Below are 26,921 nucleotides of genomic sequence, written 5' to 3'. Positions count from 1 at the left end.
TATCCACCCACTTCCCTGTCCTCTCTCACTTCTCCTCTCTCTAGGTATTTTATCCCACGTTCCCACCTCACTCTGTCTCCCCGCTCCCTTCCTCTGGGTTCCTCACCACCACCATTTCTGACTGCACTACCTCTACCCACCACGTCTTCCTTCCCCTACCTCAGTCTTATAGACAGGTGACAAGACACAGTCTAACATGGAGTGTGACAGCTGGCCTTCTCCCCACCCTTGACCTAGAGTTGAGACTACCTCACAAACTCCTCCCCATTGCCTCTCTCAGCCTCCCTGCTAGACTCCACCACTCTCCTCCCTTGGAGGGCCTTGGTTCAAATTTTCCTCCATCACCAAGGGAGCCATCTATGGCTGTGAAAATCCCACCCGTTATTTAAATTCCATCTCAAATGCCCCTCCTCCTCCGTGAAGCCCTTCCTATGACTCCAACTGGGGCTATTTCCTTTGCTCCTTTGAACGGCATTTTCGCTCACCTCCACCTTATCACAGGTACCTAACTAATTCCCAGAACTCAGAGGGCAGAGCCTGGGTTTGATTCATCACTGGGAACCAGCTCCATCTCCAAACTAGCACAGGCCTGGCCCAAGAAGGAACTCCAGGGAGGTGAGGGAAATGTAGGCCTGGTTAGCTGGCATTCTCCATCACTTTGCCCACCTTGTCTTCACCCCTGCTGCACACCACTCTCTGCTCCTGGCTGACCCTGGCCACCTGGTCCCCTAGTAGGCTGACCCTGGCCTGGCCAGGGCTCCCAGCTCAGGCCTGCATAGCTCTGGCCAGGCTGGAGAGAGGGAGTGCGCAGGAGGGAGAGCTAGCCTTGATTGCTGGTCACTTGTCTTTCCAATCCTTGCTGAAAACTGACTTATTTCAGGTAATCACTGCAAGGGTGTAGGACCTCGATGACATACCCGTGGAAGAAATGGGTTGAAGTGTTCCTCTAATTTGGGGATCCACATGGAAGCTAGTTAGATATAAACCAAACCAACCAGATCTGGCAGTCCCAGTTGGTGGTCCATGGAGTGGGGGAAGGGGAGAGAGCACTGATTGTGGGGGCACTAAATCCCCAGAATCTATGCCTCATCTTTAAAGGAGAGGGTGTCACACATTGGGCAAGGCACTGGCTCCTCTTGGGGTCTCAGTGTCCTTATCTGTAAGTGGAGATGGTTGTACTTTTTTTTTTTTTTTTGTGAGGAAGATCAGCCCTAACATCCATGCCAATCCTCCTCCTTTTTTTTTTCCCTTTTTCTCCCCAAAGCCCCAGTAGATAGTTGTATGTCATAGTTGCACATCCTTCTAGTTTCTGTATGCAGGACGCCACCTCAGCATGGCCGGACAAGCGGTGCATCGGTGCGTGCCAGGGATCCGAACCCGGGCCGCCAATAGCGGATCGCGCGCGCTTAACCGCTAAGCCACGGGGCCGGCCCTGAGATGGTTGTACTTGATGATGAAGAAGACCCTCAGCCCTGACAGCAGAGATTTTATAAAAATGTTATTGCTCAGACTCACATACGGCCATACCTCCAAATCACTGAAAAGGGAAAAGTAAAGTTCCTATTTAACTGAAGGTGATGAGCATTTTAAACAAACAGCTGTCCTTACCAGAGCTAAAAATCTAATAATCAAGGCAAACTGAAAATAAATGATTTTGCTGAATTACAAGTTGTAGTAAGTCAAAGCAGGGAGATGGCATTACAAAACCATTACCATTTGGGGGATCTATTTGCGGAACATACTATCTTATCTGAGTGCCCCTGGAAGACTTAGCAAAATGCAATAGAAATGGATCTAGTTCTTGTGGAGATAAGTTTCATGATCTTTATATTTAGTTCTGTAGAAAAGAGATGTAATAAGAAAATAGGGAGAGTAAAGAGTAAAAACTAAGTATCATTCCACCTAAACCTCCAATTTGTGTTAAAATCACTACTTGTAGGTATTAAATTCTACATATTGAATTGTTCTTCTTTATAGAAATTGTGGTGCTTGCGAGTTTCTCCATTCGATACCTATATAGGCAAAGATCCTTAAGATAGCCCTCTCTCACACACACACACACAACTAATCTTGGGTGTCATTTTTCAAAGTGACACCATTTAAAAGGATCAATACTAACTAGCTGAGATATTTAACATATGCATCATATCACCGTTGGCCTAGGTACTAATTTCCCAGAGACTCAGCTAACTGGGTTATCCAGGCAGTGTCTATCTCAATCCCTCTGCCTCTCAATCTCTCCATCTCCCAGTCTTCCTCCCTCCCTACCTCCCTCTCTCTCCGGAGTACGGGCAGATAACCTGAGCCATGCACTAGAAATGAGAGGAGTATGTGTCTCTGTTAGATAGCACTTAACTGTAACTTCGGAAAGATGCGAACAATTGGGGTTAAAAAGAACCCTTGGATATTTTCAGGTTAAAAAGTGACCATTTCAGAAATGTATTCCTGAGAGCAAACAGGTGTTTGGACCATTGTATGGTCCTTCTATTAAGAAGCTCCTAGGAAACTCTTTCATTCAGATATTTAATTATTTTGTTGGCTTACAAGATTCCAGTAGTGATGGGGAAAAAAATCATACCTAATGGTTTTGCCTGTCTTGAGACGCAAATAAAAGACTGAATTATAACTTGAATGGCATTAGCCATAAGTCTGCAAACTGTAATTCTATTTTTAGTCCTGTCTGCCATCCATCCATCCAGCCATCCATCCATCCACCCAACAAAGATTTACTTAAGGTTTATTGTGTGCCAGGCACTGGGGTTATGCAGTGAAAGACATAGTCTCTTACAGAGTTCACAGCTCCAGCAGTTTCAAAGTTGGCTTAGTTGCCATTTTCTCTCTTATTTGTAGAGATTTTAGAGGTATTATGCTTTCTTTATTAATCAAAATTTGTGTGGCATAAGTAGAAAGCATACATTATGAGTAAAGCCTTAGCCCTCCAGATCCTGCAGGGAATTAATATACAGCTTGATTTTCTTGGATGTTCCCTTAAAGTGTGGATAATTTAAAACATTAAATTGGTGGATAGCTTTCTAAATGCATTACAGAGTTCCTTGCTTTTTATTGCAGAACATACTAATGATTCAGGGTTATTATTAACATCAATAATTATGCCATACTGTAATACAGTGGCTGTATTGGGCTCCATGTTGGGATATAGGAAATCCCAACTCAATATCCTACTCAATACTGAGTAGCCCTTGACCACTATGATTTTTGGGGTTCTTTGCCTATTTTTTTTTGCAGTTTGTCTGTCTTCCTTCTTGTCAGGCTTTACTTTATGCTGCTGGTATCAAACTACTTGCTCATGTTCTTAATTCTTATTTGCTGCTTCTAAATTGCTAGGGTTGGAAACAATTTAACCACGCAGTAAAGTGGCTTTTACGGAGGATAGAAAGGCGTTTCTATGAAAAGACAGGAACTTTATCTTTGTGATACATCTTTTGGTTGCTCAGAGGCTGGTTTTTATTTTCTTCTTGTTTCTTTATAATGTTATAAATAAGTAACATTTGCTGGGTAGCTGTGTTCTTGATAATTGAATTTATTCCTGTACAGAACGCAGCATTCCATATGGCTTAACTTGACTTTTTATAAAGAGTTTCTTAGAACTGTATTTTGTAACTGGTAGGTAGATTTTCAGCTATTTAAAAAACTACCAAACTGCTTACTACGGCTTACTAGAGTGATATCATGAAACCAGAATAAGAGGCATGGTTATGCTAGAAATTTTGTTAGAATTGGTCAATTTTGAAATGAATATTCTTTCCTTTATACTTTTATTTGGCCAAAGCAGGGCTCAAAAGAAGTGCATGTTGTGATCTCTAGATTTCTGTGCTTAGTCAATTCGGTAAGAATATGGGGAAAGCAGGACTCGTTGGCTAAATCCCAAGATCATAAATCAGAAAAGTACAGTGACATGACATACTGCTTACCAGTCCCATGTCTTCTCAGATATCCTGGGGGAGATGGGATAATGCTGAGCTGGGCGCAGATGACCGAATTTGGGATCAGTGGTCAAGAATAGCTTCATTGGGATCTTATTAAATAGGCATAAGGAGAGAATATCTCTATGTCTGAAGATTTCCAGACAAACCAAATGGAGAGCGTTAAAATTTGTGATAAAAAAAAAGACTAGGAAATTTTATTAAGTACTCCAGAAAGTCAGAAGAATTTTTTTCCCCCTAGAGCTTACTGCTATCAGAATTTGACAAGGTTAACATGTCATGGGAGCTAAATATTTTATGTTCTCTTTAAACTGATGCCATTTGATGACACAACAGGGGATTAATAATCAGGAGTTGACAAGAGAGGAGTGACTCTCCACCCCTTACTTAACCCTTTTAGAACTCAGAATATTTTACACCCGACCCTTGCTTGCCTCTTAGTCATTCTTAGCAAACGGCCATATTGAGGTCTCATTTTCTGGAGCTGGGCTGTCCAATATGGTAGCCATTTGCCATCTAAATTTATTAAATTAAATAAAGTTAAAAATTCAGTTCTCAGTAGCACTAGTCACATTTCAAGTGTTCAGTAGTCACACATGTCTAGTGGCTACTGTCTTGGACAGCCCAGACATGGAACATCTCCATCATTGCAGAAAGCTCTACTGGACAGTGCTGTTCTAGAGTCTTGCCTCAGCGTGGCTGCTACACCTGTACACGTGGCCTCCTCAGGAACTCTTGGAGCTGGCATCTCCAGCATGACTGCTTAACTCAGTAAAAGCCTTGACTAGCCTGACTCCAGGACTTCCTCTGAATTGTATCCTACAACACTGAACCTCTACCTCTGAGCCCTTCTCTGCAATAGTGTCCTGAGAGAGCTCTAGGACTTTATGCAAACACTATTTCTTGTGTCTTGAGATTCCTTCTATTTGAATTTTGGAAACTGAGTTATTTCCATTACTTGGTTATATAACTAATCAACCAATATTCTTGATGACCCTCTGTTAACAACAGAACAGGTTGTTTAGTCTGCTGTGGAGAAGACACTTATAAAGTCAGGAGCTGGACAGAATGAGTTGTGAGGTTTTAGGGCTCTATGGTTCTACTTATTTCAACAAAACAGAGGGTCGATTGATGTTCTCACCTATAAGCTGTCAAGAAATGGATTCCATTGGGTATTTTGAGTATCTATTATCTATCTATTTATTTCTTTATGTTATTGTTGTTTTGGTTGAAGGTGGGGATGATGGAGTAGTTGGGGATGGAGGAAATATTTAGGCTGAAAGAAAACTTCAATGGAATTTGAAACCTAAGGCCCACAAGGTAGAATGGATTGGCTCAGATGAATTCTAATGTCAGGATTCCCCATAGTTTTAGTGAGGAGAAGCTACTTTTATTTCCGCAAAGCCTAATTATCATTCGTATGAAGATGTTGCCAGTCAGGTCCCTAAGGAGAACTTGGTGGGTAGGGGAGGGACACTGTTGAATACTTGACTTCACTCTCCACTAGAAATTTCTTTTTGGACAATTGCAGAGAAAGAGAGATGAGTGAGAAAGAAGTCTGACAGCAACTGACATAGAAAATTTAACAGGTAATACTTTACCAGGCAAGATTTACCACTCAGCTTAAATCCACTTGTTGGGAAGCCCTGTTGTTGGGTATTTATGGCCCTAAAGGTGCTCCACTGAAACTCTCCACCAACCTACTTGTTATGGAAATCGTAGATCTCCTGGATGTTGCCAAAGATGATATGCTCTTTATTAAGGATCCCCGGGGGGATCTCCTCCACACCACTGGTCATTTCCCACAGGTAGGTCTGTAAGACAGCAACAGTTTCATCACTGGCAGTACTGCCACATGAAATACAGACAAAACAAACAGGCCTTCAAACTTGTGGAGCAAGACAGACTGGGAATGCACATAGAGTGTAAAAAGGGAGATGGCAAAAAAGCAGAAAGGAAAGAAACAAAACCTGAATGTTCCATTATCTTGAACTATTGCTGGGAAACTCACATCGTGAACTTTGGCAAGAGCACAAACTCCACACACTTCTTATTTATCAAATGTGTGTGTGTTTGAGGGTGTGTTGGGGGAGGATGCAGATTTCAGACTCAACTTGAGTTTACTCACTGTGTCATGGTTTTTATGTGGAATTCAAGTATCTTATAAGCTTTTTTTGCTAGGTCTAGCTCCAGTCTGAGAGAAGTTTCTTTTCAAAAGCACCTTAAACTCCCATGCAATTACTATTGACTCTGGGAGGAGTTCCTCTGGTTGGCTTTTTATTTGTTAAGCTCCGAGAGAAGACAAAGAGCACTGAGTTCCTCTCAAGGACTTGACACGGGTGAGGATGTCATTTTTCTAATACAGCTGTGAACTGAATACTGCAAGACTTACCTCTAAGCACTCGTGTAAGTCCCTTACATAAGCTTTCTCTGTCTGGAGTAGTTCAGCCATAATGAATCTAGAAGGAAATAAATGGGCTTCAGTAGGTTAGAGATACAGCACCTCCCTTCCTTCAAACTTCACTTCACCACCTCAGCATTTATGACATTCTTTTTTTTTTTATTTATTTTTCCCCCAAAGCCCCAGTAGATAGTTGTATGTCATAGCTGCACATTCTTCTAGTTGCTGTACGTGGGACGCAGCCTCAGCATGGCTGGAGAAGCAGTGCGTCGGTGCGCACCCGGGATCCGAACCCAGGCCGCCAGCAGTGGAGCGCGCACTCTTAACCGCTAACCCATGGGGCCGGCCCTATGACATTCTTGAATGTCCTATTTTTCTACTTTACCAACATACGTCTCTTCCTTTCTTCAAAACTCCTTGCCTCTGAGTCCCTGTCACTCTGATCACTTGCTCTGCATCCCTTCAGCCTGTTTGTGCTCAGCTAGTTCCATATCCTCTCTCCCTTTTCCACCCCAGTTCTACCATTTTGTGATTCTGTACTGATATGCATGTTTTCAATTGCACGTGTGTGTTTGCATGTGTGCACAAGCATGCAGCACCATTCACATTCATTCTCACCAACTAGAGAGCTTGAATCCCAGCCTCCTACATTTCTCTTACAGCTCCCAGAATGATGATTTCTGTTCAGGAGAATTGTTGACATATACCCAAACAGCCTGCAGTACCATAAGTTAAATCGGGTTTAAAAGCCAGGAACAGATGCCCAAGACACCACCACTGAGACTGGGGGGTTAGCAAACTTTTTCTGTAAAGAGCTAGATAGTAATACTTGTGGGCCATTCAGTCTCTGCCACAACCACTCAACTTTGCTCTTGTAGTGTGAAAGGAGCCATAGACAATATGTCAAAAAAAAATTAGTGTGGCTGTGTTCCAATAAAACATTATTTACGGACACAAAAGAATTTCATCTAATTTTCACATCACAAAATATTATTCTTCTTTTGACATTTTTCAACCATTAAAACTATAAAAAATAAATTTTATCTTATAGACTATATAAAACAGGTGATGGGTCAGATTTGGCCTGTGGGCCATAGTTTGTTGACCTCTGGCCTAGACTACCCTATACACTTAACATGATTTCTTTTTTTTTTTTTTGACCACTGAGCTTGAGAAAGTCTACGATGAAGACCTGGAAGAGATCAGATCAAACCCCTGGACACTGCCAGTTTATTCTTTTTTTTTTTTTTATGTGAGGAAGATCAGCCCTGAGCTAACATCCATGCTAATCCTCCTCTTTTTGCTGAGGAAGACCAGCTCTGAGCTAACATCTATTACCAATCCTCCTCCTTTTTTTCCCCAAAGCCCCAGTAGATAGTTGTATGTCGTGGTTGTGCATCCTTCTAGTTGCTGTATGTGGGACGTGGCCTCAGCATGGCCGGAGAAGCAGTGCATCGGTGCGCACCCGGGATCTGAACCCGGGCCGCCAGTAGCGGAGCGTGCGCACTTAACCGCTAAGCCACGGGCCGGCCCCAACACGATTTCTAATGGGGCTCATTTGTATCACGAACTGATGTGCATGAAGCTGGGCATGTGATCACAAGCATAGCACAAGTTAACAATGTGAAGTGACTGCTCTTCAGGCTCCCGTAAAGAGAAGCTTGTATTACACATCAAGGAGAGGGCTCCCCCCTCCTTGGGCCCCTAAATAACACAACGCCCTCGGGCAGTTGTTAAACTTATGATGCATAGCTTCACTGGAGTGTACCTACTTCGCTTTCTTTCTTTTACAAATTTTTATTAGAAACGGTGCTTCCTAGCTGACGTGATATGCAATAATATCTAATTTGGCACAAAGTATAAATTTATACATTTATTTTAGATTTTCTATGTCAGTTTTTCATGGTAATTCATAACAAGAACACCTATTTCCAGGTATTTCATCACATGAAAATTTTCAGAAAGATTGTCCCCAAAGTGTCCCCTGTCGGAAATTTCACAAGAAATAGTCAAATGAGCAGCATCTGTTCCTGGACATTCTTCTTGGTGAGATTTTCCTTAAAGCAATACATTGTTCTAGCAGAGGCTTTCCTATTAAAATTAAAGTATTGATTTAAAAAATTCCCTTGTGCAGGAGTTAACTAGCCACTCTCTTACTATTCCTACTCTACTGGTAGAGTGGAAAGTGCATGAGCTTTGACGTCAGACAAACAGGAATTGAATTGTGACTTTGTCATTTACTAGAGCAGGACTCGCTTCTGGAAGCCTCAGACTCCTTACTTATAAAGCAGCTGATCACACAGGATTGTTGCAAGGATTGAACAAGATCATCTCAGCAAAGTTTCTAGTACATTGCAGGTGGTCGGTAAACAGGAAAGAAGGAAGACCAGAGGGAACATAATATGACTTGCTTTGAAAAGTTGTCTTTGATTTTACTGCCTTGGGTCTCTGGCATTCTTCTACCTTTTTCTCCCTTTTTCTTCATCTGCTTCCTGCAGTTTTGCCTGTATTTCTGCCTAATTTAGCTCCACTACCTTCTACCTCTTTTTGTTTTATTTTTCACCCATCTTTTACCTTCCTCTGGCTATACGGTGTCCCAGACAGAGCCCAGCAGGAAGATTTGGCCAAGTGTGGTCTCCTCATTTTTCTCCCTGTTATGGGCTAAATTGTGTCCCCCCAAAATTTACATGTTGAAGTCCCAACCCTGAGTACCTCAGAATGTGACCTTATTTAGAAATAGAGTCACTGCAGATGTAATTAGTTAAGTTGAGGTCACACTGGAGTGGGGGGGGCCCCTATTCCAAAATGACTACTATCCTTAGAAAACGGGGAAAACTGGGTATAGGCATATATTCAGGGAGGACACCACATGAACATGAAGACAGCACCCACAAGGCAGGGAGAAAGGCCTGGAACAAATCCTTTCCTCTCAGCCCGCAGAAGGAATCAACCCTGCCAACACCTTGATTTCAGACTTACAACCTCCAGAACAGTGAGACAATATATTCCTGTTGTGTAAACCACTCAATTTGTCATAGTGTGTTACAGCAGCCCAAACAAACTCATGCCCTCCCCAGATGAACCACAAGCTCTGACTTCGCAGGCCAGCTTCAGTGTCTTCAGCTTCAAGGGGCCTGTAGGCCTACTTCATTTTGATAAAATCAACTACATAGAACTTCTTAATCTTAGGACACACTACTTTTTCCAGTGTTACCCAAAAGGAATCTGAAAAAATATTCTTCATAAAGCCCTTGTAAGATCTCTGGATATGTGTAACTTTGTAACACCAATATAAAGAAAGCAGAGTGACCAAGAAATGGTTTGTAAGGCTGACATGGTTCATTGCTTCCACTATCCAATGCCCTATAATTCTTGATAAGAGTGAAATGGATGGAGGCATCATGTCTGTCCATTCCAACCTCTGTAGATGTCTTGAGGACAACTCAAGCTGTCAAAAGGGTCAGGTGGCAGTGAAAACCAAGCACAGTCATGAGGGGCCTGCTAGTTGGGTGGAGGCTCCCCAAAACATACTCTTTCTTCCGGGCTGACTTCCGCTTTTCTTCATTGACTTCGTGGTTGGCATCTCGCAGCTTGACCTCACGATCTGAAAGGCTTGCTGGGATGATGTCCAGCTCCAGGTCCTTGTTATCCTACACACAGAGAGATCGCAGAGGTCACCTTAGAAATGCTTTGGGAAAGCAACTCATCAGAGTTGGGGGAGGTGGTAGAGGGAAAAAATACAGAAAGATATAATGAAGAAGGATGAGAAGATGGGGAAATCCTGCAAACTGCCACCCACAAGCACTCTTCTTCATGGGATCACTTTTTGTTTTTGTTTTTTTTTTTACAAATAAGAAAGATATAAAATGTTCAGGTCAAGTGTTCAGGGCTAATATCCACAGCAGGGAAAAACAATGAACACATTAGATAATTAATGTCATATTTCCCCAAGGACTTTGGTAAAGATATAAGAAAATTTTCATTTGTCAAGGGAAAATAACAATAGCAAATATTTTTATTTAAAAAAAGCAACTTCCCTTAGAAATAGAAAGCTAAATGATAGAACAATTACTGAATTTTCTAATTGCCCATCTCTGCTTATTTCAACCACTGTTTGGCATTTCTATAGAATGGAAACCTCTAGAAAAAAATCTCCCAGGCTAAAGCCTGGGGGAGACGTTAATTCCCTCAATTTTAGTGGTTTGATCACTTCACTCTCCAGTCTGCTCCGCTTCAGAGCATGAACTTATTTAAAGATTTCAGAATTAGAAATCCCAGGATTAAATTGCCAGGCTGTATTTAGCTCTTAATTTAGAGGTTACTGACCCCTATTACAAAGAAGAGATTAAAAGTCAGTCTTCCCTTGCTTCATGGCAAATAGTACCTCTTTTCAGTTGAAATGTCAAACAGCCTTTGCACAAATTGCATCCCTTATTCTTGAAAGAGCCCTATTATACATACTGGGGACTCTAATCATTTGCTGATTAATGTAATTGGGTGGAAGATGGTGCTGATGAAGCCAAGACAAAGGGTTTTGTCCTCAAAGTCAACAGTTAACTCTACACATAGAAAAACTCTGTTCTGTAGCCATAGGATCCACCTCTGGCCAGCCAGTTTTGCCATATATATAGCACTAACCATGGGGGCTGGAAGCCAGTGGCTCAGCAAGGTCCATCCCCTCCACTAGAAAACCACACAAGGCAAGTGCTCCAGGGGTCAACAGCTGAGAATGGCTGCTCTGGAAACCCTGCTTCCTTCCATGGCATTGAGAGCAATAGTGCTGATGGAGATGAGAAAGGAGGATGTCCCAGCCGGATGACCCCCATACCTACCTCTGTGTTGACTCCTAGGGCTTTCTCCAGGGAGTACCGGTACTTCCCCATCCTCAAGGAGAAGTCTCTGTAATGCTTATCCACCGTGGTCACCCATTTCCTGATCTCTGTGGCATGAATGTGGCCTTTTTCCACAAAGCTATCGGCCAGCTGAATCAGAAGCTTCACCTTCTCCTTGGTTTGCTGCCCCAAAAGATGGTCTTAAGTTACTGGATTACATTTACTCTCATGGCCCTTCACCCCCATTCTCCTTTTCTTCTTCATAGCACCCACGGATACCTCACAGCCAGACTGCCTAGGTTTATATCCCAGCTCTGTTACCTATTAGCTGGGAGGTCTTAAGCACATTACTTAATCCCTCTCTGCCTCACTTCCTTCATCTGCAAAATAGGGATCATCATAGTACCTCCACTGTAGGGTGGTTGTAAGCATTGCATGAACTGACAATGTAGAAGGCTTAGAACAGTGGCTGGAATATAGTGCTCACAGTAAGAACTCAGTAAGCAATAAATGTTAGCCATTATGATTATTGATGTAAGAATCTCTTACACTAATACAGCACTTCATCAGTTTACAGAGTACGTTAATGTCACATCTGAGACTCATTTGAGTCTTAAAGCATCCCTAGGAGGTAGGTGGAGGGAGGTGGTATGGGTCTCTGAACCATAGATAAGAAAAACTGAGGTTTAGAGAGGCTGAGGGCTTGTCCAAATTCATACCACCTGTAAGTGACAGAGCCTGTTTGCCTCTGGTCCATAGTTCCTAGTTCTCTCTCTTCACTGTACCAACCTGAAGTAGGCTTTCTAAACAGTAGGTTGGCATATTCTAGGATCTAAAGAAATCCAACGAGCAGATTTAAGAGTAAACTCTGTCCCTTTCACCACCAGAATCTTGTCTTTAGTTTCCATTAGAGAGAAAGAGAAGAGTTAATGAAGCTGGTATCCATTAGAAGGCTAAATAAGGTGGAGCTCTGATGTGTGCTGGGTTAATTTCATTTCTAGCAAGAGTTTGTTCAACACCTACTCTGTCCACACCACTGTGCACAGGGCTGTGGGGATGGGCTTGGGGGATAAACAAAAGAAGAAAAAAGATACTCATTTCCTCCAGTCTATAATCTCTAAAGGAAAAAAGATTTTCACACAGAGTAGTTAAATAACTCAGAGAATTATGTAATTGAATGTCAAAATGAGAAGTATGTAGAGTTAACCGTATAGGAGTTTTAAAATGGGAAAAAATGAAGGTGGGCTGGCAGGGCAGGAAAGGGGGGTGGGACTTATGTTGGGTAAGATATGGAAATGGAAGGAATGTTCAAACAAGTAAACACTTGCTCATATTTTATCTTAAGTTTGGGTTTCGAAACTAAAATCTATCAGGGGAGCCTGATAGATTTTAAAAGGAAGGGAAGAATATTTAAATAATATTTTAAGAAGTAAAATTATCTTTTTGACTGGAAGAAAGTAGGTCCAAGGTTTGGACCATTCTACAGCCTAGACAACTGACGGAAACTGGGACAGAAAATCACTGGAGCAACAACAGGAAAGACAGAAGAGCTTTTCTTTCTTTATTCTACCATCCTCACCCTCCCTTTCCTTTCTAGGCTCATCTGCAGCCCCTCCCACGAGACTGACCCTCCCAAGAAATGCCAGAGAGGGACAGCTTCCAGCTAGAGAGGCAAGCAGAGAGGACCTGGCCTGCCACAAGGCCAGGGAGACCAGACTCCAGCTCTCCAGCAACTCACCACTCCCTAGCCTCACCCACCATAGGACAGTGGGCTGGTACCCAGGGCTGGGAGACACGGGCCCAGACCAGCTTTGATGTGAAGGAAAGAAGATGGATGTGAGGGCAGGAGAAACATCTCCTTAGCCATGAAAAGGCAAAGAATAATAGCATTAGGAATTGGTTGAGAAGGACTTCTATCTTATTTAGAGGTTTTTTTTTTCCCCCCTGAAAACAGAAGAAATGCCTCTACTTCAGCACGTATCATGTTGAGTTATTTATTTATCTCCTCCATTAGACCATGAACTCCTAAAAGATAAGCATTATATCTTATTCATTTGTATCTCCAATGTCTAGAAAATGGTAAGCATATTATAAATGTTGACTAAATGAAGGAGTGAATGAGTGAGTAAATCTTGCGTTTGGAGGTGAGTAAAGCTAGACCAGCAAGAGTTGAGGGTTTCTATTGAAAAGAATTAGATGATAAGTTTGGCCCATAAACTGGATGCCAACCATGCCCAATGGCCCTTGCTGAGAGCAGTCTGAAACTATTTCTTATGCAAGGGCAGCTATGGTGGCACCATGTGACCTGCCACATGCCTGGCCACAGCTGATGAGATCAGAGGTAAAAACTTGTCCCACAAGGGCAGCCCATCAACATGCAGCTAGCGACTTCTGATGTGTCCTGGCCTAAAAGCTCTGTCTAAAGAGAGACAGTGCCAACATACTGAGCTGATTGGGGTGGTTTCTCTGGGGATTTGAACTTCAGCAATAGGGAAGTGGGTAGTTGGTTGCAGAGTAAAAGTGGAAACATAGACAGTAGAGAGGAGAAGAGAGGGGAAGCTGAATGGAGGTAATGTATCCCTGATGCCCTGTGATGAGATGACTAGATAATGTGGCTGCTGGAACTGCCCTTGGTCTTGGGTGACATCCCAATTTTCATCTCTAGAGGTGACACTATGCCACATTTCTTGTTTTTCCAATAAGGCTGAGTCATTTAGCTTTTCCTGGGCTCCTGGGAGGTCCAGCCATATAGCTTCTATCTTCTTTACTTCCACCTATAGCCATACAATATCCTTTCCCCTTTATAACTTGAGCCAGTTTGAAACTCAAATCTTACCACCAAAAGAGAGTAACTTATATGGACTGATAAAGTGGGGGTCAGACAGTAGACAGTCTTGAATGTTAGGTTCAGAGGTATGAACATGATCTTGTGGACAAAAGGGAGCCTTTGGGGAACAGAATTCATCTGGGAATTTGGAAGTGACACCTCACTTATCTGGGGCTTCATGTGTCCCCTAATGTACGTTTTGCCCTTTCCACTTTGAATTTTATGTTATCTGTTGGAAAAGACAGAGATAAAAAAGAAGCATTCAGTTCTTTTTTTCTTTCTTTCTCTTCCTTCCTTTGATCAGTTAATATTATACCATCTTCCCCTAATCAGCGAGCCTTCCTCTAAACATAGATTTAAAAAAGCCCTTTTAGTGTCTTTAGCACATTTCACAAGTCTTTAAGATTTAGCGTCCTCGACATTATTCTTATAATCTCATTATAACCTTCCAGTTTGGCTTTCATTGTTGATATTCCTTGTACTTATTGATATATTCTTTGTAGATACGAGCTTATTGGGCTCTCTGTGTGGGTAAATGATCCTCTTGAGATATATCTCCAGATTCATTCCACAGGCGAGAGTTTGTCATTATACGTGAAAAACTAAACCTTTCAAAAATTTCCACCACATGTGAGCTATATTCCTCTTAAGAATCTCTGAAACAGAATTACGTCCAACTTTAATGTGAATTGTTTAGATTCTATTTTTCTCGGTCTAAAATGCCTATCTGACAAGCCCAGTGTTCCCTTTTTGTGTTAAATTCTAAGACATAATTTAGTCCAGCTAAGGCTCCAGTCACTTTCATTATGACTTAATTCTCTCTTGTTAAGAAGAATTAAGTCCAGTTTATCCTATAGCTTCTTTTACTTTCAGAGATAAAATTAACAGTTTAAAAAGTGTATTCTCAATATAATTAGTCATTGGTAAATGCAAACCAAAACCACAATGAGATACCACTTCTACCCACCAGGATGGACCTATAAAAAAGACAGACGATAGCAAGTGTTGGAGAGGATGTGGAGAAGTCAGAACTCTGATACGTTCTTGGTGGGAATGTAAAATGGTGCAGCCACTTTGGAAAACACTTTCGCAGTTCCTCATAAACAACGAGTTACCATTTGACCCAGCCATTCCATGCCCAAGTATATACATAAGAGAATTGAAACATAGATTCACACCAAAAAATGTACACAAATGTTCCCAGCAACATTATTCATGGTAGCTAAAAAGTGGAAACAATTCAAATGTCCATTGACTGATGAATGGATAAATAAAATTTAGTATATCTATACAATGGAATATTATTCAGTCATAAAAGGAAAGTAGTACTGATACATGTTACAACACGGATAAATCTTGAAAACATTATGCTAAGTGAAAGAAGCCAGACACAAAAGACCACATATTATATGACATCACGATTCCATTTATATGAAATGTCCAGAACAGGCAAATCCATAGAGACAGAAAGATCAGTGGCTGCCAGGGGCTGAGGGGAGCAAGAATGGGGAGTGACTGCTAATGAGTATGGGGTTTCTTTTTGGGGTCATAAAAATGTTCTGGAACTAGATAGTGGCAATGGTTGCACAACCTTGTGAATATACTAAAAAACCACTGAATTAGAAAAAAAGAAGAACAGAAGAATTTTTTTAAGTTTTGCTTTTAGAAGAAATGGAGTTCTTCCACATGTCAAGATTATTAAGCTTTCCTATCACCGTGTGCCTTGACTCCTTATAAATTTTGAAACCTACAATAGGAAAATATCATTTGTATTCTTCTAACTGGATTGTCTACAGCATACCACCACAGGAAAATTTTGTTTTCCTCTTATCCTCACCCAAATTCTCTTTATCTTATTTTTATACTTACATTTGTGGATTGCTATATAGAAAGTACCTTTTTATATTCAGTGTTTCTCCTCCTTGATCTGTTTCTTTGGAGCAGAGTATAATAATTCAATATACTCTATTGCCTTGTTCAATCATGAGGTCCACTATATTTACTCCCTTGTGGTTTAAGGTCAATTTGATTTCCATTTCAAATTCATTTTACTGGTTATAAAGATTAAAACCAAAGATGGCTGGTGAAAAGATGCCTCTGTGAAGTGGGGCTGGGGTGGAGCAGGAGGCTGTCGCCTTTCATCAGAAGCTCCTCGGCTGGATTTGTTATCCTGTAGATATTCTAATAGCAAGTAGCCCTGAGACTTAGAACATGATAGATGGGAGAATGAAACCCCATTAACAGAAATAGTTAAGACAGAGAACTGAGATAGCCAAAGTAAAAGAATTAAATATAGATTTGGGGTGGGGGTGGTTCAAATCTACTCAAATTTCTTTTTTCCTTATGTTCACAAATGTTTGTGACCTCCCTTCAATGCATAAGAAACAGTCAGGTAAGTGAACAAAGCGTGGTTCTTGTCCTTCGGGATCTTGCTGGCTCACATAGGAGACAACACTGCACACAGATTACTGGAGAGCAGGTCGGTCCATGCCTAGTGTCTTAAGGGTTATACAGACAACAGGGCTGTAGGGCAGGGATGGGCCAGATCGGATCCCGGCATGCAGGCAGGGTCCCGGAGGAGGAGGCACTGAAGTGGAGATGTGGGCTCCTTTTAAAAAGTACAGACTAGAGGGAAGGGAACGATGTTCTAGGCAGAGAAATGGTAGAGAAAAGGTACAGAGACAAGGAAGTATATGATGTATCCCTCAGAGGGTAAGAAAATATATCCATTTAGCTGGAGCATAAAATGTGCATAAAATAATAATTGAAGATAAAGCCAGGGAGGGAAGCTGGTGCCGCTGCAGAGGCTGTTGAGTGTTAGCCTGAAGGCAGTGGAGATTCATTGAAGTTTTTGAGCTAGGCGGTAATATGACCCAAGTAGTGTTTTAAAAATGAACGGCAACGAAGAGGAGGATGGACTGGAGGGAAGGAAAGGCCAAAAGCATGGAACCCAATTAGAAAGCTACTACAGCTTAGGGTGGTAATAATATGAGTGGAAAAGAGGAGAAAGATAGGAGGAAGATTGTAAAGGAAGGGTGAATTAAATTGACTACATAGTTCTCTACAATTTCACTTTAGTTATGGACAGACTCTGACCCTAGGAAGTTCTGGGTATCTGCTGCGATCCATCCTGTGTGGGTAGGAACACCAGAGGATCTCATACTCTTCAGCCTGTTAATGGTTCATTATTGGCACTATTTGGAAAGGGGCAGATACACACAAAGTGGGCAATTCAAAAGCCATTTTCATTTGGATTTGAAAAGGGTTCTGTGCATCTGCCACCTTCCTAGTGCTGTTTGCTCTAGCTGCTATGGAAATGAGTCTCTTATCTGAACTCACAGCTTTTCACCCAAAAGCCCCAAGGATGCCTGGGAAGTCTCCCCACTAACAAGAGTTCATAGCATAGGATTCATAAAGTAGATAACCACTTCTGAAATATCAGCTCAGGAATGAGGCTAAGGGCCTAATTTTGTTGCAGCAAACTAGAGGAACATTTGCCGTAGTGCCAGAGGGATCTCTGGGTAGGATGGGCAGTAATGTGTTCCTCCAGTGACTCCTACAAAAGCAGCTCTCACCTTGGGAAGAGCATCTGCCATGTATGGAAGTGACGCCAAGATAGGCTCCTCCATGGCAGGGAGCCCAGTGTGAGGGACAAGGATGCTACAAAGAGGGAGCTGAGACAGATTGGATTTTCATTGAAACCCAAGGGTCCTCAGATCAAATCCTGGCTGTGAAAACATTCTCTGTCTCTGTAAATAAGGGTGCGAGGGTGTGTGGTATGTGCAACAGTGCACGTTTTGCTCCTCTGACACCCCAGCCTGGCTCATTTGCAGGTCTGAGGCCGGATGGAAGTAGTCAGCTCAGGAAATAAACTCACCTGCTTTGTGAACCCACCCATAGCCATTGGCCCTTCCCATGAGGTGAGCTTCCCAAGCCATTCAAATTTCAAGAATATGTGGCTAGGTGCAGATGTTCACACATACAACATGCATTTCACATGACTACATTCCTTTGCCTTATTTGGTCTACAAGAATACAGCAGATTCCAGAACCTGGAGCACGAAGATGAGTATTTGGAAGCACAGTGTATGACTTCCTGCATAAAGACATTCTACGCAGCACCTGCAAGTCTTTGGGTCTTCAGGTTTCAAAGGAAACAACCCTACCCGTGCTTCCCTCTTGCCACTGTGGTTAGCATTTCTGTGAACAGAGGCTGCTCTCCCTTCCGCAACGTGAAATTGGCCAGACTGGGGAGTGCTGAGTGGATTTAGGGAGGGCTCCGGGATGCTTCCTACCTTGGCAGGCACCCTGAATTCCCCATATTCTTTCAGCAGTTCCTGAGTCTCCTCTGTGGTCTCTCCGGTGGAGGTATGTGTTGAGAGGTAATATTCACCTGTTTCTTGGATCCAGTCCAGCGCCTGTGGGAGGAAACAACACATCCAGTCCCCCCAAAGCCAGCTGTGAGTAGGAAAACATGCCATGCTATAATGAAGGTTTGAGGTGTGGGACAGCGTGATGGACCCAAGAAATGCTGGCACGATTCAATCAGTATAAGCTTGGAAGCCGATTTTATGAATGAGCCCTCCCCTGTTACACTTGGAACATCCCACCAGCAAAGAGAAAGTGTCTTGTCCATTAGACTGGGAACTCTCCTAGGCCAGGCCCAGTATCATCCATGAGTTAGGGGTAATCTGCGCCCAGCCTCTCCTGCCAACTCCGGGGACCAAACTCTGAAGAGTGCTTGGTAAAGGCTGAAGGACTGGTAAGTGACAGCCTGTTCTCCTTCCTCTCTTCATCCCACCTCCCATCTCTACTCTGTCTGCTGCTATGCCCCGCTTCTGGACTCTCCCAAGTCTTGGCATCTGGGCATCTGTGTAGTCCCCAGAACTGAGGCAAAGCCAGGGAAAGCTCTGAACACACCTGCTTAGCACTGCGCTCAAACACCACGTATTGCTGGCACTGGTCTAACCGCCGCTTCTTCAAGGTCCAGAAGTGTAGGACGCGATTCTCCCTCTGTAAGAGCTCGCTCAAGATGGCTGCAGGGCAGAGGAGATGAGCGCTGGTCAATGGAAGGCCCTGAACAAATCTAACCAGCCATTTCAGCCCTGTGTCCCAGGTGCCGGGTAACCATGACCTTCAAGCCTCCCCATCAGAGGCAAGGGAGCAAAAGCTTGGTCCAGAGAGAATTTCCCAGAGGGGAGCAAGATTGGGAAACTAGGGTGAGAGTTTGTTGATGAGGTTCCATCGAGTAAGGGAGGAAGAGTATGTCCCCAGGGGGACTTAAAAGTGACCCTGATTTTCTTCACACCAAAGTTAGTCCTTGATAGTAAGAGACCTTAGGAAGTGTCAGTCCCTAACATAACAACTAACTCAATGGAAGAGCGAACGGACTTGACCAGAATCCCAGCCATTCCCGAGGAGTTCCAGGAGAGGGCGCGAGAGGAATGGTGGCGTGAGGACTGGGGTAGCCGCACGGATGACCCGCGTTATGCGCCACCCTCTCTACCCTGTACAAGAGGCTGTGCACAGCACTTTAAGAGCAGAGCTTCAATTTTAAACCTTCTAAACCGTGGGCATAGGGACGCGGTGTTGGAATCCTGTCTCTAGGCCCAAATCTCCCTGTTTTTTGGATCTGATCATAAGAAAAGCTGAAAGCTGTGCTGGCGTTACCTCTAACAATGGTTAAGTGTGAGGATATGCACAAGGCACATAGCACCGCAGTGAGCCATGGGAGGTGTTCATCCATGCCGTTTCCCTCCTTCCTTCTCCTGTTGTTCCAGGAGCAGCTGGCTACATAGGTAGGTTTCCTAAGTGTTTCAATAATACCTTCTATGCTTGAAGCAAACAAATTCCTTTTCTATTATGTCTGCCTTCTGCTAACTATATTACTAATAAAATACACAATAATGATGATATAAAAAACTAATATTTATTAAGCACTCATTATGTGGCAGGCACGTATGTTCACAATACCCGATGATGCATGCACCATTATTATCTCCATTTTACAGATGAAGAAACTGAGGCTTAGAGAGGATGGGTAACTTGCCCAGGGACATTCAGACAAGAAGGGGTGGAGCTGTTTGACTTCAGAGCCTGAGTCCTTAGCCATCTGGTCTCCCGAGATACAGGGGCTGGAAAGCATAAGTTACCATGCTTTACAAAAAGGACACAACCCAAACTGCAGTGCTTGTACTTAGAAGGTTTTACTGATTTTGTGTACTTTTAATGCACCCAGAAGTCTGGCTCTCTAGGGACAAAAATCTGTCTCTCTTCCCTGAGGCTGAGATTTTAAGGGTCCCAATTATCCACCTTTATGATACTATACCTTTATCATGTGACTTTTTATTTTTTTTTTATTATTTTTTTTTATTTTTTATTTTTTAATTTTTTTATTTTTCCCCCAAAGCCCCAGTAGATAGTTGTATGTCATAGCTGCACATCCTTCTAGCTGCTGCATGTGGGACACGGCCTCAGCATGGCCGGAGAAGCGGTGCGTCAGTGCACGCCCGGGATCCGAACCCGGGCCGCCAGCAGCGGAGAGCACGCACTTAACCGCTAAGCCACGGGGCCGGCCCGGACTTTTTAATTCCTCCCCAAAGAGACAAAGTGTACTTCCTCATCCCTGACCTTAGGCTCGGCCATGTGACTTGCTATGGCAAATGGGTTGTTAACAGATACGACAGGAGCAGGGGCTTGAAGTGTGCTTCTGCACTTGACCTTCCCTTTTGTACCTCTGCCATCACCACTACAAGAAGTTCTCCTGGGTAACGGTCATCCCTTCAACCGAGGTCCCAGAATCATTACACATGGAGCAGACAAGAACCCAAACCACAGTGAAGGAGCCAAGCCAACCAGACTCGCAGCCTGAAGCAGAACTGCATTGTTAAGCCCAGCCAAGACAGCTGACCCCCAGCCAACCCACAGTCACGTGAACAATAAATGCTTACAGTTGTATGCCACTGAATTTTTGGGTTGTTATGCGTAATAATTGCTCCTGTAACAAAAACTTAAAATAAGTGGCACTGGCTTTGGGTCCAGGCGGCAGGTGGAAAGAAAAAGGATATTCCACCCTGCTAAGGTGGAAGCTTCAATCGGACAAAGAGAGTGAGAACCTGGATGTTCTTTAGTCTCGGTCTCCTAGTCAGAGCTTTGCTCATTGCAGCTCCCTCTATGACGGCTGAGAGAATCAACCCAGATCAGGCAAAAATCCTAAAGAGTTTCAGGTTTCATTTTTCCCCCTTCTTGAAAGCTTTCCTGTGGGCACCCACTTGCCCTCCCTGTCAGGAGTCATAGCACATCCTCCTCTCTCTGGGTTCCTGCCACTCTTAGCACACTGAGGTGTAGGTGGGGCGTGTGCTCTCTCAGCAGGCAGCTGCCACCTGCCCGCATTTGGAAGTCAGAACATATGCTTTGAAATGTGCAAGAATGGGAGGGTGACACAATGCCAGCTGCCCACAGGGTCCCTTGACCGCAAACAGAGTAGCACATTTAAAAAGGGAACCCGACTTCTCTCTTCTCTGTAGGGAACTTTGATTCCTAAGTTAAATTCTTTCCAGTGGCCTCTGATCTTCCCACCTCCTGAGCTCTCTGAGCAGGGAGGGGGCTTTTCCTAAAGCCGATCAGCGCCTCCCACTGTCAACCCCGCAGCTCTCTGAGCCTGTTTCCACTCCTCACTCCAAGTCAGTTTTGGTTCTGTCCCTAGCCTCCATCTCCAGGGTTGATTTTCTCTGCTGCGTCAAGAAGACATTTGTTAAATTCTTTTCTCACTCAAAGGCTAATTTCTGCATGGTCCAGAGTAAGCTGATTCCACTGATAATAATTTAAGCTTCACGTGGTCAGCTAATAAGCAATTTTTAAAGGTTACTGATTATTTCATATGATTACAGACTTTATGGAATTCAGAGAGATATTAAAGACTATCTCAACCAGTCTACTTATCTAAATTTATGTATCACAAATCACCTGGTTGGGGTGGGATGGGGGGATCTCTTGCCAAAATGCAGGTTCTGACTCAGTAGGTTTTGGTGGGGCCTGAGATTGTGTGTTCCTTACAAGCTCCCAAGTAATGTCAATGCTGCTGATATGGGGACCACATTTTGAGCGGTAAGAGTCTAGACACCCTCCTTCAATTTTAAATAAGAAAACTGAAGTTTTCAAAGCTTAAGTAATGAGTAATAAAGCCAGAATTAGAACTTGGTTTTATGATTCTCTTAAATGGACCATGTCTTGTTCCCAGGCTGTAAGATACCCTAGTTTTGTGCTCTTCAATATGTTAGCCACATTTGGCTATTTACATTTAAATTAATTAATATTCAGGAGAAGTAAAAATTTAGTTCCTCAGCTGCACCAGGCACATTTCTAGCCCTCAACAGCCACATGTGACTAGTGGCTACTATATTGCACAGCGTAGATATAGACCATTGCTGTTATTTCAGAAAATTCTATTAGACAGCACTGCTCTAGACTCCAAGATAAATGAAAAAGCTTTGGGGAAATTTTGTCCTAATTTTTCCATTCCAAATCTTGATGCATGTTAAAAAACTGCCCGCGGATCACCACTACCCATGCCATCCCACATCGAACTTTTCTCATCCAAGGAGCAGACCCAGGAAATCTGAGATTGCGTGAAGACCAGACACACAGCCCCTGGTCCGTGCTGCTGACGGTGGTCGTGGCCAGCAGGCCTCGCACTGACCTTTGACTTGCTGCTCAGGTCCTCGGGTGTGGCTGGCGGCACTGGGCATGCTGACGTTGTTCCTGTGGATGTACTTGAGAAACACCTCCGCGTTCCGCCGTGCCAGGGTACAGGCCTGAGAGAGACAAGGGTGTGAAGCCCTCACGTGTAAGTACTGGTCCAGCAGGTGCATGGGATCCAAGACACCAGAGAAAGGGTGCCGGTGACGAGGCTGCTGGAGCTCTGGGTGAGCTGAGCCCTGGAGGCCACTTCTGGTTCATGGACACTCCAATTCCAACACAGGAGGCTCACCTTTTATTGAGCAAAGAATTGTTCTTTGTGCCTCTCCCCTTTCCATCACAGATAAAAATCAGAAACTAGCCATCCCTTCACTAGTGTATGTTGAGTCAGTATTCCTAACGTTCACTCTCAGGCTGGTTTTCCTCTGCCACCAGAGTGCCTCTTACATGACCACTGGTGTAAGCCACTTCAACATTAGTTTATTTTAGACTTAAGAAAGCAAATTTGGTATACGAACCTATTAACCATACATCCAAATTGAAATGGAAATTACCCACATTTTAAAAACTTACTTATCCACCAAATCCACTCCTACCTTAATAATACTATTAAACATCCTGTGGGTGAGAAATATCGATTTACATAAAGAAATAAGAGCCATTACTCCACCCCCTTTAAGACTCAATAGCAGAGGGTGGCAGCGAGGACAGGTCTGTCCTGTGTTGCTGTACCCATGGAGGAGACCGAGGCCCAGAAAGGGCAGGAGTCATGAAGCCAGTCAGGGCTAGAATCTAGATCTACTGACAGTCTTTCTAGTTTCTCTCAAGACCACAGAGTTTCTGAATCTCTTTAAAAAGCAGGTTTTTTTCTGATTGTAGAAGTAATACATGCTAGTCTACTAATTTTTAATCCACAGAATTAAATATCTCTACACAAAACTGTCAAATTTTAAAACCTTTTTACACTTAGCCTGTGATTCTACATATTATCTGGTAAAAAATTACTTTAAATGTTGCATTAGCAACAATGGCCTCTGGGAGCTCTGGTAAAAGACTGCTGGTGGGCCCAACCACCCTGAGATCTATGAATTTAACAGCCGGACAGTGGTCCCAAGCTAAGGAATCCAAACTCGATCAACTAAGAATGCATACGAATGGAGAGCTCGATGCTCTGTCCACTGGGCATATAATTCCCACAACGATAGGGAGTTTCTCAACTATTGCTTTAGGGACACATGGAAAACATCAGACCAGAACATTTTCTTTTTTCCTTCTTCAAAAGAAACAATTTTATGAAGAAATATCTTTATACCTCTATTTAAAATCTTTGATACGCTCTACTTAAATTGTTCTGTTTTAAATTTTGTTTTGTAATAGAGAAGATTTAAAAAATCATCTTAAGGCCTATATAGAAGAATTTCTATTTAATCTTATTAGTGAGAGCTGATTCCTAAGGGTTCTGATCGAATGCAGGTGCAGATACCAGATAGAAGGGAGGAGGGCAAAGGGAGGCCATCTCAAAAAAAGAATAAGAATAAAACTTAAAGAGGTGGTCAAGTAGAGAAAATCCCTAATAAAAGGCAGTTAATTATGGAATTGTGGAAAGTCAGTGGCAGTATGTCAAGGGATAAAAATTCTCTTTTGTACTTTCAGAAAGCTGAGAGGAAGCAGAACATAAAGGCAAGGAATTTGAGAGTAAATGGAGCCTTTAGATAAGTTTTAACACAGAAGACTCTGTCAGAGGAGATCAAAGCCTGGAGGAAAGAGGCTTATGAGGACTTCCACACCAGCTGAAAGCCTGTTCAGAGCAGGACTGTGCTTCCTCCCTGGGAAGCTAGGGCTCTATTAAAAACAAAACAAACAAAATAAGGTATTTCTCTCTTCATACAGCAGAGTAAACACTATTACATTTATCAGTAATTGATAATTGTTAGATTGATAAATAAATAAGGTGTCAATTTGTTTCTTTAATTCTTGCCCTAAATTTTGTATCATCCGTTTATAAAAGATTTATTTTAATATTGTTTTATATCTAGGCTTATCTATTTAAATTAAAAAATATTTTTATAAACCAAACATAACTGAGTGAAAGTATGTGTTTTTCTCAACATCAATGGGATATCAGAGTATTTGAACAGGGCACCAGTAGCAACGGTGTATCCTAACTGCCTAATTATACAAAAAGTGCTGAGAGAAATAATGTTTGAAGTGTAACCTTTCAACCTTTCAAATTAACCAGCCAATACCTTCTCTACAAATGCCTCCCTTTAGATAAGAAGCTAGAAAAAATCAGGGTGTGGGAAGCCCATATGAAGCAGTGTGTGTGTGTGTGTGTGCGCGCGCGCGGGCGCGCGCTCGGGACAGAGAGGGAGAGAAAGAGCGGGAGGGAGAAGGAGGAGGAGAGGGGAGAGAGGGAGAAGGCAGATGAAAGAACAAGGCTCAAGTCCCAGACCTTGGATGACAATGTGCTCTGACCTTAAGAAAGGCCTCCTTTTGTTCCAAATGTTTACTGATGAGCGGAATCACGTGGTCGATCTCTGCTGCCGGCCCCAGTTTATCTCGTCCACCACACCAATCCTCATCTCTCCTGTATTCTTGCTCTAAGCTCTCCAGGACACTACAAACCTAATGAATCGTGGAGGAAAAGACTCAGTAAATTAACCCGTCGGGACGTATTTTATGAGGACCTTCAGCCAAGAGAACCCTGCACAGGTGACATTTTCCATTTGAAGTTCAGTTTGTAGATTTAGGGTATGCAGTGCCCGGGGACATCTCAGAGAGGTCCAGGAGGCAGTGAGAATCCAGCATCTGGGGCTTGGGAAACAGATTATGACTGAGATATGAATTTTGGAATCATCTTCTGACAGTCAATGGCTGAAGGCTGAAGCTATGGGGGTTGATGAAATCACCTAGGGATAATACGTAGAGTAAGAAAAGAACAGAGACTAGTAATTTGGGGAGTTTCAAAGGGTTTTTACATATTATATTGCTATAACTTGATGATAACTGTGAATTAGGCAGAACAGGAAAGTGAGGTTTGGAGAAGATATGTGGGTTGCCCAACCATCTATACTTGCTCTACAAGAAGCAGCCTCAAGCAGAGGTAAAAGAGGAAGTTGCCTGGGGCCGGCCCGGTGGTGCAAGCGGTTAAATGCACACACTAGGCTACGGTGGCCCGGGGTTTGCGGGCTCGGATCCCGGGTGCGCACTCACGCACTGCTTGGCAAGCCATGCTGTGGCAGCGTCCCATATAAAGTGGAGGAAGATGGGCACGGATGTTAGCCCAGGGACAGTCTTCCTCACCAAAAAAAAAAGAGGAGGATTGGCAGATGTTAGCACAGGGCTGATCTCCTCACAAAAGAAAAAAAGATGAAGTTGCCTATGTTGTGTGACTTATGGGCCGTAAATGAATGTTATCTTTCCCCTCCCTGGGGAAAAATATCCCAGCAAAAATGTCTCAAGGTACTACCATAAGGCAATGACATCTCCAGGCCTTCTACTGCAAAATGGACATTTCCTTCAGAGGGACAACAAGTTTGTGTTAACCTAAAAGATAGTTAAGAAGCTTTTCATTATAAAAATGCTGAGAGGCTATGCTTTAAGTGACCATACAAATGAACTCTGAAGGGAGCAAAAGCATTTCGAATAGGTCTTGGAGGGAAAATTTGGTTGGATGCCACAGTAGGAGACCTAGGGCAGCCTAGTGTCAGGGTCTAGGGAAGGATGCAGAAAACAGAAACTCATATTCCTATACTTTCCTTTAATAGGCTTTGATTTCTTGCTTGGCTATGGCAGCAGGGGAGAGCAACTATACCTATGCTTGGCCTCCTCTGTCTGAGAAAGTCATCCCTTCTAAGGAAGGGTGTGGCATCGGATAGGACATTTATTCAGTTATGAACTGAGCTAAAAGATGTACTTGGCAGAATACCCCCATAGCCAACATGCTTCCCATGTCATGAGGAGGCCTGTCCCTGGACTCTGGCTGACTTCTCTAGCACCACACACCTCTCTTTATGCAAGGCATGAAAACAGCAGGAGGGCTCAGGTCTTGAGAAAACACAGATTATACACATGAAAAAACTTTAAGAAAAAGAGCACCTGACACCTGTCCCATGATAGTATTAGACTTAAAACTAATCAATTTGGGAGCTGGAAGAAATGAAAAGATTATCAAGCATAAATCCTTTAATAGGAGAACAAACAGAAATCTAGAGAGATAA

At 43.0% G+C, this 26,921-nt stretch overlaps 1 protein-coding gene across 6 annotated transcripts in view; it reads right to left on the bottom strand.

Moving 5' to 3' along the window:
- The window catches only part of KALRN (kalirin RhoGEF kinase), a 633,526-nt gene that overhangs the window by 232,658 nt on the left and 373,947 nt on the right, over positions 1–26,921 (bottom strand). For all 6 annotated transcript variants that reach the window (XM_087439724.1, XM_087439725.1, XM_014783031.2 and 3 more), the window contains exons 18-25: positions 25,177–25,326; positions 22,703–22,817; positions 18,925–19,040; positions 18,300–18,422; positions 11,178–11,360; positions 9,877–9,995; positions 6,337–6,403; positions 5,649–5,758 (exon numbers count right to left, since the gene is read on the bottom strand). In XM_087439724.1, the coding sequence (XP_087295850.1) occupies positions 5,649–5,758; positions 6,337–6,403; positions 9,877–9,995; positions 11,178–11,360; positions 18,300–18,422; positions 18,925–19,040; positions 22,703–22,817; positions 25,177–25,326 (983 nt within the window). The remainder of the gene's footprint in view (positions 1–5,648; positions 5,759–6,336; positions 6,404–9,876; positions 9,996–11,177; positions 11,361–18,299; positions 18,423–18,924; positions 19,041–22,702; positions 22,818–25,176; positions 25,327–26,921) is intronic.

The sequence above is a fragment of the Ceratotherium simum genome, chromosome 15, assembly GCF_057802395.1.
Source record: "Ceratotherium simum simum isolate JZ-2026a chromosome 15, ASM5780239v1, whole genome shotgun sequence".
NCBI lineage: Eukaryota > Metazoa > Chordata > Mammalia > Perissodactyla > Rhinocerotidae > Ceratotherium > Ceratotherium simum.
This window is presented reverse-complemented; position numbering and strand designations above follow the sequence as displayed.